This window comes from Protopterus annectens, chromosome 10.part0, assembly GCF_019279795.1.
Source record: "Protopterus annectens isolate FY-2018-M chromosome 10.part0, PAN1.0, whole genome shotgun sequence".
Lineage (NCBI taxonomy): Eukaryota > Metazoa > Chordata > Ceratodontiformes > Protopteridae > Protopterus > Protopterus annectens.
This window is the reverse complement of record NC_056744.1, coordinates 186,716,671-186,732,434: the sequence shown is the minus strand read 5'-3', so window position 1 is coordinate 186,732,434 and position 15,764 is coordinate 186,716,671. Positions and strand designations below refer to the sequence as shown.

Genomic DNA, 15,764 nt, shown 5'->3' with positions numbered 1-15,764 from the left:
CCTTTGAAAAATGTTTAAGTTGATTTCTGTCATTATTGTTGCAAAACTATTCAGAGGTTTTTCTCCCCAGGCCTTATCCGATTCAGACTTTCTCAATAAACATAGATAATATGTGTAATGGATCCCACTGGCAGACTAGCATACTATCGGGGATTATTTTAATAATCTCTCCTGCTACACAGAAATGGTCACAGGTACTAAGAGAATGATCGAACATATAGAGGAGTACATTTAATGCCACCAATAAAGAAAACAATAACTAGTTTTTAAGGCTGATTGCTGAGGTTTCTACCTTGTTAAAGGAAGTGGTTATTGCAACAAATATGAATTAATGCAAGCTCTCTGTATTATACAGAGAAACTGTCTCCTGAAAAGTCCTACATGCTCAGCAATGTAAAAGCATACTCAATATAAATTTGAACACCTTGCTTTTTAACATATTTTTGAAAATAACCCCACAACATGCCCACCAGCAAAAGTTTAATAACTCAATCCCTATACACCTGGAAGTTAATCAGACAAGCACTGTGAAGGTATCTCACTCTGAATATTTTCAAACTGTATTTTACTCTATTTTATGCCAATGAATATGACACGTTTGTTTTTGTCAGCGGATATGAAAGTTTTCTTTTCTAAATGGTTGAGAACAAATACTTCATATGCTGAACCAAGAAACTCTGCATGGGAGCTACTTAACATTTTTACTAGCAATGCAGCTTTGCATACAGTTAAGTGGGGCAATATAAATTTTCTTTTAAAGTTTGGAGAAAAGCTAGGCAAGGCTATGTGTGTGTGTGTGTATGTCTGTGTCTATTGCCATATATCTATGGTTGTCATTCACTCCATCAAATCAGCTGTTCATCGATGGAGTGAATGACTGAATCAAGTGTTCTATTCAAAGAAATGTTGAGATTTCAGATGAACAAACGTCAAAATTTTCGGGGTAAAGTAAGAATTCCAGATATTCTGAAGGTTTCAGGCTTATGGAGTGGGAGTGCGTGTGTGACTGCAGGTGGGCTAGGGTTATGAAATGGGATGAATAATAATATACGTGTGTGTGTGTGTGTCTGTTTTGTGTAGTAGTAATGTTATAAAAATGGTTTTCTTGAGGTAAATTGCAGGATTAGAGTTAGCAGGAGTTAAGTAAGCTGGTGCAGGGGGCAAAGCACCTTACTAATGTGTACTAACCCTAAAACCTGCCTCTATTTCTAACCCTGAAACTTACCTTAAAAAAAGGTTAATACAACACTACTATCCAGACAAATTATGTCTGTGTGGTGGGATTTTTTGACCATATTCTATAAGGAAACCACCTTGTTTTGTGACTTTTTGTTGATGTTATCAATTTATGTTGATTTTCTAACTGCCAGAATTGATCACTTTAGTGTTTATGCATTTGCATTTGAATAAATCAACATATACTCATGCACAGACACACACACATCTATATATCTATATCTCTTTAGCACTTCATTGAACATGCACATTTGAAAACACAATATCTCTCTCAAAAGATCAAACCTCAATTCACTGAAGGCACATAAAAAACATGTTTTATGCCAGGGCAAGCTCTGCTGCACTTCCCACACCTACTGCTACTTACGATTACTAACTCTGAGATAACACAACAATGAGGGCAGGACAAATCCCTAAACCCTGCTGTGCAGCGACATTCTGTTTCTCACCTTTGGATGGTAAAACATTTAAACAATTATATCTATTACCACATAAAGCAATTTTAAGTCCATGCTCAGTTTGTGTCTAAGTTAGCAGTTATGTACAACAGTAACAGCAAGACTCACAGGCACTGTTCACAGATGGTACTGAACTACAATACTGCAGGCACAAATGTTCCCATTCTTAGTTAGCCAGCTTACGTAAGGCAGCAAAAATGAATGCTCAGAAATTCAAACTTCAACAAGCTGAACGCTCAACAAAACAAATTATTTCCATATATGGAATACTAACTAATGCGTAAATGTTTTGTTGGCTGAACATGAAAAAAAGCCTGTATATGTGACTGAAAATCAGCTGATCCTATACACTGTTACTTTTTTGTCTGTGTGAAATTGCAGTGTAGCCCTTTCCTCACTGCGGTGCAGTCTTAGAGTTGGTGTATATATATAATTGGCAGGGTATGTACAGACAAAGCTCCCCAAGTGGGGTGTCTCCTGCAAAAATAATAATAATAATAATATTACAGTGGTCTTTTTTTTTGTCTTTTTTTATAGGTTTTACTTTTGAGTATTTCTCTTTAGAGTAGGTTTGATGTTTTGCTCAGTTGACTAAGTATAGATACACAGACACACACACATATATATATATATATATATATATATATATATATATATATATATATATATATACACATACGAGAGAGAAAGTTAGGGATTGAGAGAGACAGAGAAATACACCCATATACACACTTTAATTTAATATAGCAATAACCCACGTCTGGGTGTGGGTAATGCTAAATTTACCCACGGTTGGCGAGGTTTGGTCCCGAGGCGGCCCGAGGACCAAACAAAGCCAACCGTGGGTAAATTTAGCATTACCCACACCCAGAAGTGGGTTATTGCTATTATACATGACATTATTTAAGAAAAGAAACTGTTACTTTTCTTAAATAATGGCATAGTATAATGCCTGTTTACTGCCCTTCCGCAGATGTCTGGCATCCGGCAGTTCTGATGTACTGCGCCTGCGCAGTACATCAGAGCTGTGCAAAAGCAACGGAGAAAGCAAGATCTCCGTTGCTTTTTAGTCTCGCTATGTTAAATGAGTTTAACATAGCGAGACAGTTTTAAAATAAGCAACGGCCATCTCCGTTGCTTATTTTAAAACTGTCTCGCTATGTTAAACTCATTTAACATAGCGAGATTAAAAGCAACGGAGATCTTGCTTTCTCCGTTGTTTTAACATTCGCTATGTTAAATGGGTTTAACATAGCGAGACAGCTTTAAAATAAGCAACGGAGATCTCCGTTGCTTATTTTAAAGCTGTCTCGCTATGTTAAACCCATTTAACATAGCGAGACAGTGTTTAAAAAAAACGAGTTATACTAATGGAAAAAAGTCCGGGCGACCGGACCTTTTTCCATTAGTATAACTCGATTTACAACGGGCACGCTGGCCAATCAGCGTGCACGTTTTGGGGGGATCATGGTATAATTTAGCTTTTAATCTGGTAATTCCAGTTGGCATAACTGCCTTTTTCAGTGCTAAGCAAGGCCCAGTGACTGGATGTGCCTGAAGAGACCGAGTGCTCATCCTGTTGCCTTAGCTTTGATTTCTAAAGTCAAGCAGTAAAATTAACTGCCTCCATCTGCTGCGCTCCTGTACTGCTGACTGCTCTGTGAATTTTTAAGAGAGTACAACAGTTCAAAGTGTCAGCTCTCTGCTAGGACTTCAGCTGCATGTTATGACCTCAGACTACAGTTTGGCAACTAGAACAGCTGTTGTCAAAACTGTACTTTGCTTGGAGTATATATTTGAAGCCATAATAACCACATAGAGATGGAAACTTTTCTTCCTACTATATTCGGCAGTATTTTTACAGCAATTACTAGTTTTTTCGATTTCCAGCAAGCAGTGTCAAACTAATAGGACAGTTCTTGGTGTTCACATATTGGGTTTGATAGCTGTCAGCTTTCTTTGGAGAGATGGGCTTTGGATATCTGATTTTTGTCTATTCTCAGCAGCAAGTTGTTGTTTTCATCAATATGGTTAATCTGGCTGTAGCTTTTTATAACCTGACAAACATCTTGTGTGGCACCCAAGGTTTTCTGTTTCTGTTATTTACATTCTATGTGTATCAGCAGCCTGACAAATTGTGCTGCACTGAAAACCAGACTATCGCGGTTAGGTATGTTTTATGTAAATGGTCTTTTTGTAACATCAGTTTGCAAGATAACTTTATAAAGATGTGGCTCATGTGTGTGCTGTGAAGATTCACCAAATGACAGAAAACAACAGTTTAGGTTTTATATTTTCACTTGAATGGCTTGCAGATCTTGGCCTGTCATTCTATTTCACACTAGAAGTTAAAGATACTTGTAATGTCCATTATCCATATTTCTTTATTGTCACTATAGTAGTATGAAACTTTGTTTGCTGCTGTTTAATTCTCTTTCTTGTTTTCATTTATTGTGTTTTCTTTGCTGTATTAATTTACAGTATATTGCTTAGCTGCATGAGCACTTTAATAACAAGTAATGACATATGCAAGTGTCTGTTAAACATCACTGCACCAGGTGCTCCTGTGTTTACAAAAGACATACAGTACCATGTAGCCTGATAGTGCTACATCATGCACCAAAGTCAGTCAGTGTAGCTTTCTACACTTTTCCTTAACTAATAGCCATGTGTAGCGACTTGGTAAGGTTTACTGCACTTAGTTAGGCTGCCTTATGTCACTGCTGATGTTTCCCCGTGGTTGATGACTGTGACTTAAAGAATTCACAGTCATCTGTCATGATGGTGGTCTGGGGATTTATTACCGCACTATGGAAATGAAGTGGTCTACAAACTCACCAGCATCACAGTGTGGGATGGGGCAATACTGTGTGCTGTATCAGGCTTGTTTGAACAACAGGTGACTCCACTGCTGACAGGAATTATCCTGCCACACAACAGAAATGTTGGAGGTGGTGGCTGTTTTTCTGTTGATATACTGCTGAGTAACATACTTGTAGGGGAAGAGGGAATCACTGCAGTCAGCTGCAGAGCATCACTGGGCAGTACAGAATTGCTGTCCCAAAGATAACACAGTTGGGTGGGTTTATCTGCATAGGGGATTGGTGGTTAGGGCACTTGCATTACAAAATAGAGCAGACCATCACGATGGGCCTTTTGTGATCCTGCTTTGTTGTATAATTACATTTATAGAAGGAAAAGGACTTTAATCGTTCTACGGCTCACAAGGACCTAATCCGCAAACCACAATGGTTGTGAACAGGTCCTAACACACCATGCCAGCCCATATATTGTTCTTCAGTTACATTTGTAGTACTGTGTACACATGATATGACATGTAACCATGGGTCCATCACTAGTTTTACTAAGGTAACTGAAAAAATATGTAGTTGTCCATAAATGAACAGCAGAGAACTGAGCTGCCAGAGTGGAAACATGCCACCATTCATCAGAAGCTTAAACATCTTATTCCCTGTGCATCCTTCATAACTGTAGTTTATTAAACCTGAATTAATCAGGTAAGAACAGGTAGGATGCAAAATATTTAAGCCCCTTAATGTTGGGAAAGTCTCTGTTTTCTCCACCTTTCATTTGCACGTGCCTGTTAACTTTCATTTCATATCATTTTTCTCTTAACATCTGCTGTCACCTCACTACACAGTGATAGCTTCACTGAGCAAGTAATGTCATTTGACTTGTGAACTACCTCCTCTCCTAGTTTCCCCTGAGTACTATGTCCACATGAAAGCAGCCACTCCACAATGCCCTTCAGAGAAAGAAAAGAGGCATGTGCTTAACTTTGGGTTACATTCCCCCATGTTCCAAATCTACTGATAGGTAATAGGACTATTTGTTTCACAAATGACCATCCTGGCAGTAAAGGTGACCTGCTGGCCTTGGAAGATGGGAGTAATGACTTAGTACAAATCACAATTTTCTGGTCCAGATAATTAATAACTTTGTACAAATCACAATTTTCTGGCCCATCTTAATTAAAATGTTATGCAAATATGACAGTTTCTGATGACTCATAATGAAGTGATTAATTTACTTAGTCTCCAGTGTGGATGTTTCATAAAGTTATATATTAACACATTACAAATAAATTTATTAGTGAAACAAGATCTGAAATTAAACAGGGACAGATGGAATGACTGATTTTTACCTGATATTAACATCTATGCTTCAATGTTACAGTTCTCTTACAAGATAAATAATGTACAAGATTCTTTCATCACTTGAAAATAAAATGTACAAAATGCTTTTTGAATATGGAGGACAAAGCCTTACATTAGTTAAAACCCTAGAATGGACACTACTACTGTCCTTTCAAGTTTATTTGTTTTTGTCTACTCTACATCAGAAGAGTTATTTGCAGGCTATCCAAGAGCTGTCACAAATTTTGATATGTTACATTCCATGGTAACATGGTTCTCGATTACATCTCTGTTTACCCTGCTTCAAAAATTAATTGCTTAAAATGGTCAGATCCAATGCACTTTTTAATAATGTAAAAGTATATAAATGGAAGTAAAAGTTATCTTCATAAAAATGACTTGGCTTCAGAAGCCCAACGTACTGTAGGTGGAGGGGAGCCTCTTCCGATAAGTGGGACATTCTCATAGCGAGGATTTCCACCAAACAGCATAGCCTGATTCCTGAACACACAAAAACAAAAATATTCTGTTAATCACTCCTCTTATACAGGAGAAAAAAAAAAAAACAAAAAACAAAAAAAAAAAAAAAAAAAAAACAGAAAAGCAATGAAAAATACAAAGTGAATATTAGCTTTCAGTACATAAATCACATGGGGAATGTGGATGCATATCTCAGAGGAATATTACTAAACATACTTTTGAAAGGATGTCCCATGACATTCATATTTTTTCATTATTCACAACATGCCTGTGATGCTGGGAAGCTGGTGGTGTAAACTGGTGTATACACACAATCCACTGCCTACAGTTACATCATCTCCTAAAAGAGCTGTGACGCAGTAAGCCTTCACTGATGGAAAAGAAAGTCCTCTATGATAACTATCATCTTCTACCTTCAACTGTTTCTCTACAAATCAAAATTCACTCTCAAGTCTGGGTTTCAATCATTTTATTTAGGTCATAATAATGAAGTGTGTATACAGATTACTTAGCGTCTCTTATTAGGTAAAATGTAAACGACAATAAAAAAATAAAATACACAGCAAACTATATATATATATATATATATATATATACACACATACATACACACAGAGAGAGAGAGAGAGCACACTGCACACATGCACATTTATGCAGTTTGCAGAGAATAAAAGGTCAAACAAAAGAAAGAAAAATAAATAAAATGCTGGTTATAAGAAATCAACGAAACAGGTTAGAGGAAAAGGGGTAAAAGAAAAAACTGCATTCCACTGTGAAAGAAGAATTGTAAACATTTGGAATTAGATATAACTAGGTGTTAGATTTTTAATGAAAACCACCACCAAAGAAGCATGTATCATGTCATCCAACTATTGATGAATTCAGGAAGGCCTACTGTTTACTGGCAGCCAGCTGATTAATACTCAAGACAGTTGTCACTGCAAGGGCATCAGCTTTTGCAATGGCAGTTACACCTGAAGGGGAGAGAGAAGGTGAATGTGGTGTGTTAAGCTGTCTTCCTCTTTTAGAAGCCTGTGTAATCACAGACTTGGAGTGGAGATATATACACACACACACACACACACACACACACACACACACACACACACACACACACACACACACACCAACCTTGATACTCATTTTGGTGACAATATCTACTCCTATAATATGCCACCAATGCAACATTCAGCATTTATAGCTTTAAATGCCTTTAAAGTTAGTCTTTAGAAAATCTTATAAGGCAACGGCATCTTTAACCAATTAACCTATTAATAGACTCAGAAAATAAGACACTCCACTTTTCTGGTCTACTCTCACTTATTCTGCTACATCTCCTTTTTTCTATTTTTCTACAGATCCTCTACGATTCCCAAAAGTAAAATCCACTGACAATTAATAGGACAACCTAAAATTGTCAACAATGCATTGGCCCAAAGCTGTGAGTGACATAAGTTTAAAAAATAACTTGTATGAGGGCAACTCTTCCACACCTACCAAGTGGAGGACCTTATCCCCTCATTCTTATAATTAAAAAATGTACATCAAGTATATATTATGTGTGTGTGTGTGTGTGTGTGTGTGTGTGTGAAAGAGAGAGAGAAACACCCTAATACAGTTTAAAACTGGTCCACACAACTGCAATCTTGCATAAAAGCCAGCCCCACTGTACCACATGGAGGACGGCGCAGTGGTAGCGTTGTCGCCTCACAGAAAGAGGTTCTCTGGTTCGATTCTCTTCTGGGGTGCCTTCTGTGCGTACTCTACATGTCCTCCCTATGTTTGTGTGGGTTTCCTCCGGCTGCTCCGGTTTCCTCCCACGTTACAAAGACATTCGTCTGGAGCATTTCTCTGTGGGCCTCCACTGAAAATTGGCTTGTTCCAAGTTAGACTTTCCCAGTTAACAAATGTTAAATAAATAAAATAATACAAACACATTTGCGGAAGAGTGACTTTAGGGAGTTAGGATCAGGACACTTGCCTTCTAGCAGATACCACTGATCAAACATGTCTATCCCTCTTTACACACACACACACACACACACACACACATATATATATATATATATATATATATATAAATAGATAGATATGTGTGACTGTGTGTGTGTGTATATGTAACATTCATCAAAAAACCTAATAATTGTCATACATTATATATTTTTTAAAACACCTTTACTAAATTATCACGTGACATAGACAAACATATATTTAAAACAGACTATATTAACTTGTACACAGTTACAAACATCATATATCACATATATTCTTTTGTACAATATAATCAATCCAGTATTATATAAACTGGTCAATTCCTACCTTCCCTTAAAACCTCATTCTTATGCAGTTTGCTCCTACCATGTTCTAAACATTCCATTTCCTGTTCTTTTATCTTTGTTACAGTATTCACTACTTCAGGTATGGTTAGTTTAGACTTTGATTTCATTTTCAAGTAATTGTTTTTTTTTGGCAGCCACTGGAATTAAATGTAACAAGGACTTGCTAGGTCTAGGCAATACAGACCCTATATCCCAGCCCCCCCCCGCCAAAAAAAAAAAATCTATTCCTCAGTAACACCCATTTTCTCACCTAATATTTCTGACAGAGTATTCTGCAAATAATTTTTAAAGTGTGCCAACTCATTACACTCCCAAAACATATGCTCCCAGTTTCCTCTTATTTCCTAATCACTCTTCCAACATTTGCCACCTACCTGAGGAAAAATTCTTTGTTGAGTCTGCTTGGCATATAAAAATACATATGCAAATACATACAAGCAAAAATCCTAAATCTTCTATACATTGTTTCATATTTGGGAGTCAAACATATGCCCTCCCATTATTTCTTTGTGAATTGCATATCTAATCTCTCGTCCCAATCCTTTCTAACCTCCTCTGATTGCTACGTCTAGTCATTTGTGCAATATTTTATATGAACTATGAATTATTCTTTTTAACAGCAGCTTCTGTACTAGATTCAACTACAAACTCTACCAGTAGAGGTCTTTCACTTACGATTCCCCTAGCCCTTTCTCTTTGCTAATACTCTGATATCAGTCCTGATAGGAAGGCAGTCTCTAGTCTGCAGTCCAAATGTCTTCTTGGTGTCTTCCCATTCTATTACCTTTCCTTATCTATTTGTTCTCAATACCTTGCCTATTCTCTCTACCCGATTGTGGTCATCTCTATCCTCAGAATATCCTTTCTCCATTCCTACGCTGGCTTAGTTCCTAGAAAGCTTTCTGCTACTTTATGAATATTCTGTATGATTGTGGCATTTCTCAAAGACCTACATCCAAAATCCCACTCTACCTTTATTTTTTGAATTTCCTGCCTGCTTCATCATCATCCCTTTCCACTTCGAATTGCAGCTTTCTGCTTGTGTTCTATATAAGAGCCTTAACCCTGCAGCTCCAAAATAACCCTTCAAATCAGGTAATTCTAAACCACCTTGTTCCACTGGAAGATCAGTTTATCCATTTTGATGCTTGCCCTCCTTCTCCCAGACAAAATCCTTCAACCCTTTATTAACTACTACCCATAACTTTTCCTTTGTTTAATAAAAATATGCTGACCTTTGTATAAAACTAAAGGGGCTAAAACATTTTCACTGCTTGTATTTTGCTATCCATATCCATAAACAACTTCCAGTTTCTCAGGTTTTGTATTATCATTTGATTGGTCTCTTCCCACATATCCTTGGCTGCCATAACAAAATCCTTTTTAATCCATACTCCTAAATACTTCATTTTATCATGTTCCCATAAGTATGGGCATTGCTAAATCAGTTCATGTGTGGGTACATTATTTACAGCTATAGCCTTTGTTTTTCCCTCTATCTTCTTTAATTTTTATAATTTTTATATTCCCAAAAAACTTGAAACTGCCTCAGAATGTCTCACAACACTGATATGTTCTTTTTCTGGTTTTATCCGGTATAAATTAATATTGTCTGCAAATAAAGTAAACTTTTCTTGATTATCATACAAATTATATCCTTGAATACAAGTCCCTTATTTTTTTCAATTGTTCTAAATATTATGCACGTAACAAAGAGAAAAGAAGATACCACTGCCTGATTCCTCTGTTCAGGCACAACTTATCACAGAGAAACCTCCTCCTTTAATTTTAGCCTCTGACCCCTCATATATCCTCCTAAGTAATGCAAATTCTTCAACTGCCCTACTTATAAAATATCAGCTTACTCTGTTGAATGTTTTCTCTGCATCAAGACCCACCAAGAACAGTGGCATTCTGCTACCCTCTAGATCATTACTGTTCTATTATTAAGTGTTTGCTTCCCCTCCATAAAACCACACTGATCCATATCTATCAATTTCGGCAACACCTTTGCCATTCTTTTAGTCATTATAGACAAACACTTTATAACCATGGTTTTAAAATTGAAATGGGCCTATATGAAGCTGGATCTGATGGGTCTTTACCATCTTTAGGTATTACAGCCACCACAGTTTTTTCCAAGATAGTGGTCATTCCCCTCCTTTTAAAATACTGTTAAATAAGACTTTGCAGATCTTTATCACTTTATTTTATCATGGCTTCCAAACTTCCACAAGAATAACATCTATTCCTGGAGACTTTCCTGCAGATTGGTTATATATCACCATTATCTAATCTCCTCCTGTCTTAATTGCTAATTGTTGAGCCTCATCTACCTCTAAGCTTGGCATATTATGTCTTCCATAAATATTTCCAATTGTGCTTTTTCTTTATTTCCACATATTCTTTGCTTTATATACATTTTCATAAAATTTCCAAAATCGCTCTAATATCCTGCAGGATCTGTGGTTATTTTTCTTGTTATAGGTTCCCTAGGTTTGGCAACACCACCTTCTACTTTCTGATGCCTACGTCCTTGTGCTTATTATTTTTGAGCTCTGAAGTTATTATCAAAAAGAGTTGCTTAACAGCAGTGTTTCTAAACTCATGCATATTATTCAGCTACCCCTTATTCTCACTTTAGCCTTTGTGCCTCTTCTTGTTCCACGATATTCCCCTTATTCTGTAATCCTTTAACCTTTGTCAGCTCATGTAAATAATGTAAATAATTCTTGTTCCCCATTTTTGCACTCCACTTTCGCTTTTTTCCCCACTCACTAGCTATAACTTCTGAAGTACTTCTTATCTTCCCTAATAACTCCCAAATATTTTCCACTACCCATTCCTTCAATTCCTCTCTTTTTAACAGGTAGGTGGGGGGAAGTGCCTATGTCTCATTTTTACATTACCCTGCATTTTTATTTCAGTTATTATTGGTGCATGAACAGAAATAGTTATTGGATATGTGTCAAAGTTCTCAATTAGATGCACATCTTCCTGCAAAACAATTTCTGTCTAGCTCAGCCCAGTTACTGTACCTTGGGGAATAGCATGTAAATTCTCTCAGAGTTCCTACTACTGAATTCATATCTTTCATACCAAATATTTTCATAAATCTGTTTAGAAATCTACTATCTTTTATTATATTTTACCCTCTCCAATACATCCTCACTGTTGCAAATGAAATTCCATCTCCCACCTATAAGTAATGTTCCCTGCTGAAAGCTAATGATTTTTCTCAAAATTTTCTTAAGAACCATAAGAGCAGTTTTAGGTGGAATACATGCTAGCGTAAAACTCTTCCCTTGCCAGTAGCCCTTCTCTACCATGGATCTACCATTATCATCTTTTTCCCTCTTCTACCACTATTGGAGTTCTTCTAGCAATTAATGTAATTACTCCCTATTTCCCTGGTCACACCTTACATTGAAGAAATAAAGTGGACCTGCCGATGGTTGAAATCTAACAAAAAATATAAATGAATATTTTTGCATGGAGACAAGCTCCTGTGTCCTCCACTTTGCAACTAAAATTAATATACAATCTTACCAGCTCCAAGACTGCACAACAGTGGGAAAAAGGTGGAACTTCCATATCACACTGTTTGACAACATCATACACACACACAGGCACATGCAAAGAATGCTCATTAAAAGGGATTCAGCAAAAATCACCATCCTTTGCAACAAGTGGATAATTCAAATATAGTCCTGTAACCAATATCTGGAATTTAATCTATAGTTGCACTATGAATAGTGTAGAAAAACTCTAATATTAGGACGGATCCAACCATATAAACCTTATGTACTTCTGTAAAAAATTCTAATATCAGGACTTATCCAATGATATAAACTGTATGTACTTCAGAACTTTCAGCATATTCTCATTTTTATCAAAAAATATTTTAAGTCAACTCTGCAATACAATCATTTATTTTGATACTAAGTCAAACAGTCGTTTATAGCAGCAGACATCACAGCATACACACACACACACACACATATATATATATATATATATCATATACACACACACACGTGTATATATGTGTGCATATACACACACAAGCACACCCTCACATATATACATATGGGAATGGTTGGAATGATCTAATCATATCAAATTCAAAAATATCAACAAAAAATATCTAAATACAAGACAGAAATAAAAGTTAATTAAATCCCAAAGCAATGTTTTTGCAAGGGGACAAACCCCCTGCATCCCTGATGTGAGGCTTGCACTCCCTTTTAATTATATCTACCAACTCTGGGGCTACACAGTAGTGGGGAAAAGGAGTATAACCCTCCCTGCTAAACCCATAGATTTTGTTGATATTTTTGTTTAGTTTTGTCTTTATTTTTACTTTAGATATTATGATGTTTACATAATTCTAGGTACACCTATATTTGTATATACATTTTTGATTCAAATCATTGAAACTCCACAAAATCGAAGACCGGATCGCCAAGATGACAATATCGAAAACCCATTTCAGCAAACCACCACAGCATGAAGATCTTCCTGGGGCAAGTAACCTGTTGGCCAATAAGATGAACTTTGACGCTTTCCCAACTATAGTGCGATCTTGGAGTTGGTATATTTAGTTAGGGGGATTGTTGGGGGTGTAGTCCCCCACCTGGGTGGGTTAAGGATGGTACAGTTTAGGTTTTGTTAATGTTTGGATTATTGTTTTATGCTGCTAACAGTTTGGATTTCAGTCTTTGCTATCACTGCAAAATGTTATTTCATTTGCATACCCCTTTGAAATTCTGTGGCTGTAAAGTATGAACAGTGGTAGGATTACGCACCTCAGGGGAATGGTGTCAGTACCTGTGTCACTGCCTGGAGGGTGAGAGAGAACTTCACATAAGATTCTGTTTAGAAGATTGTCTAGGATCTATGCCTCCTTGAGGTAAGCCTGTGTTGTGTGATAACTACTAAGTTTCAGTGAGGTGGGGACCTGCTCTAATTAGTATACACTTAATCTCATTTTAGTCCTTTGCTCTGTGCAAGGGACTTTAGGACTGGGAGAGGCGCATTTCTTGTTCTTGAGATGCTTGCACAAATTTTGGACATTGCATCAGCTCAGCTCTAGTTCTGCATGGCCTGACTGAAGACAGTAGTCACATTAATCATGTAGTCATACAGTGTAGTATAAAACAATGTGCATATGCAGGGGATAAGGACTCTTATGCAGTCAGATTTTGACATTATGGCATGCATGAAGGATACACGCCCATTCCCAATCAAAGGAACTTCTGGAAAAAGATACAAAATTAAGTCTGGTGGAGATGATAAACCTAGATATACGATCAATCATGGAGAGTTCTTGATGTTAGATTTTGTAATTCCTCAAAGTGGTGAGTACAGCAGCCATAACCTCTTACAATGCATCATAAAATATTGCTTTGCATGAGGTTAATCTGATTAAATTAATTTTACTCGTAAGGCAGACTCTACCAGAAAAACAAGACTATAACTAGAAACATAAGGCCAGTGAAAGACATTATTTTGCCAAAAAAGCTGATATGATATGACCTCATAGTAATGAATGCAGCACTTTCAACAACTATCTTAATATTGAAAAGAAATAAGTGTAACCCTTTCCCCCACTTCACTGTGATTTGAATTACCTCTTAGTGATGAATAGGGCGATTAAAATTATCAAAATATCGTTTCGTGAATAGCTAAACCCATCAGAACAGTATTTGAAAGTGAGATGATGATGCAGCATGAAATGAAAAAAAGTAGATTTAAAGTTATGTTTTAGCCAGAAGGGCCTTATTTATTGGGGTACGAGCAAAAAAAAAAAAAAAATCACTATGTGGGATGGCAAAAGAAAGAAGCTATTAATACTGCAAAACAGATGTAGTACAGTTTTTAGAACAGCAAATCTTCAAATACTATGACAATACAGCTGACTGATAAATGGGACCTTAACTATAAACGGAAACTGAAATTTAACTAATACAGACAGGTGGGTGCCAATTTCTCATCCAACATCCACAATGGCAAGTCAAATAAATCATAATGGGCAAACTAAAAAGGAACTAGGATACTTTAACAGATGTTTTGAGTAGTTAATTCCAGACACTTTGAAGTCTGCCATTTACCCTGCTTGGTGATGTATTTTATAATACTGACATAGAAGTTTTGACATTTGCTAGTATTACTAGTACCAACTATTTACTCACTTGTTTATGATAATGGAAAAGTATTTGCACAGCTGATGAATGTGTACAAATGGGAGTGATGCTACTCATTTATTTTTTGTCTATTAAATGTTAATTTGCTTGGCAAACATTCAATGGTCAATGGGTTGAATCTTGTACATGTAGCATTTATTAATTAGTTTTATTATTTATGGATATGAAAATCGACGGCCTATGTAAGCCTAGCCAACAAGGTCCCCTGGCTTATGCCACCCAAGAAAGTTAATTTCCTGTGCCACTGTTGAGCAGAGACACATAAGTGATCCCTGGGGTGCATTTCCTATTTCCCATCCACTCATCAAGACTTTTCTTGAAGAGTGCTAATGAAGAACTTTGCTCGACATAGATGGGTAGCTTATTCCAGAGTATGGGAAGTCTCTGGGACAGGAATCTATCCCTCCAGCATGTCCTGTTTATTGTGGTGACAAGGTTTAGGTCCCTAGAGCGTGTAGCTCGGAGGGATTTGGATTTCTTTAGGTGTAGCATGTCCAACAGCTCTGGGTTTGACATAGCTTTATATGTTAGGCAGAGATCACCTTGGAGTAGGCGATATGCTATGGAGTAAAGCTGGAATTTTTTGAGATGGTCAGTGTAGGGCATCTGTTTGAGGCCAGTAATCCTCTTTGTGAGGTAGTGGCCTTTCCAGCTGCTGCAGATGTCTTGTGAGGTACATTCCAAAAGGGGCATTGTACTCTATAATGGGTCTAATGAGTGACGAGTAGAGGGGAACAATGACCTCTTTTTTCCCTGGATGAGAACCCTTTTGTGATGGTGTGTGCCACGTAGAAGGACTTCCTGAATACTGTGGCGATGTGACTATCAAAGGACAGACTACTGTCCACCTGGGTCCAAAGGTCTCATCACACATTCGGTGTTAAGTAG

General features: G+C 36.9%; 1 protein-coding gene across 1 annotated transcript in view; it reads right to left on the bottom strand.

Annotated features, from left to right (window-relative positions):
• The window catches only part of TTYH2 (tweety family member 2), a 2,201,930-nt gene that overhangs the window by 32,022 nt on the left and 2,154,144 nt on the right, over positions 1-15,764 (bottom strand). The window contains exon 13 of the mRNA XM_044085133.1: positions 6,274-6,352. Coding sequence (XP_043941068.1) covers positions 6,274-6,352 — 79 coding nt within the window. The remainder of the gene's footprint in view (positions 1-6,273; positions 6,353-15,764) is intronic.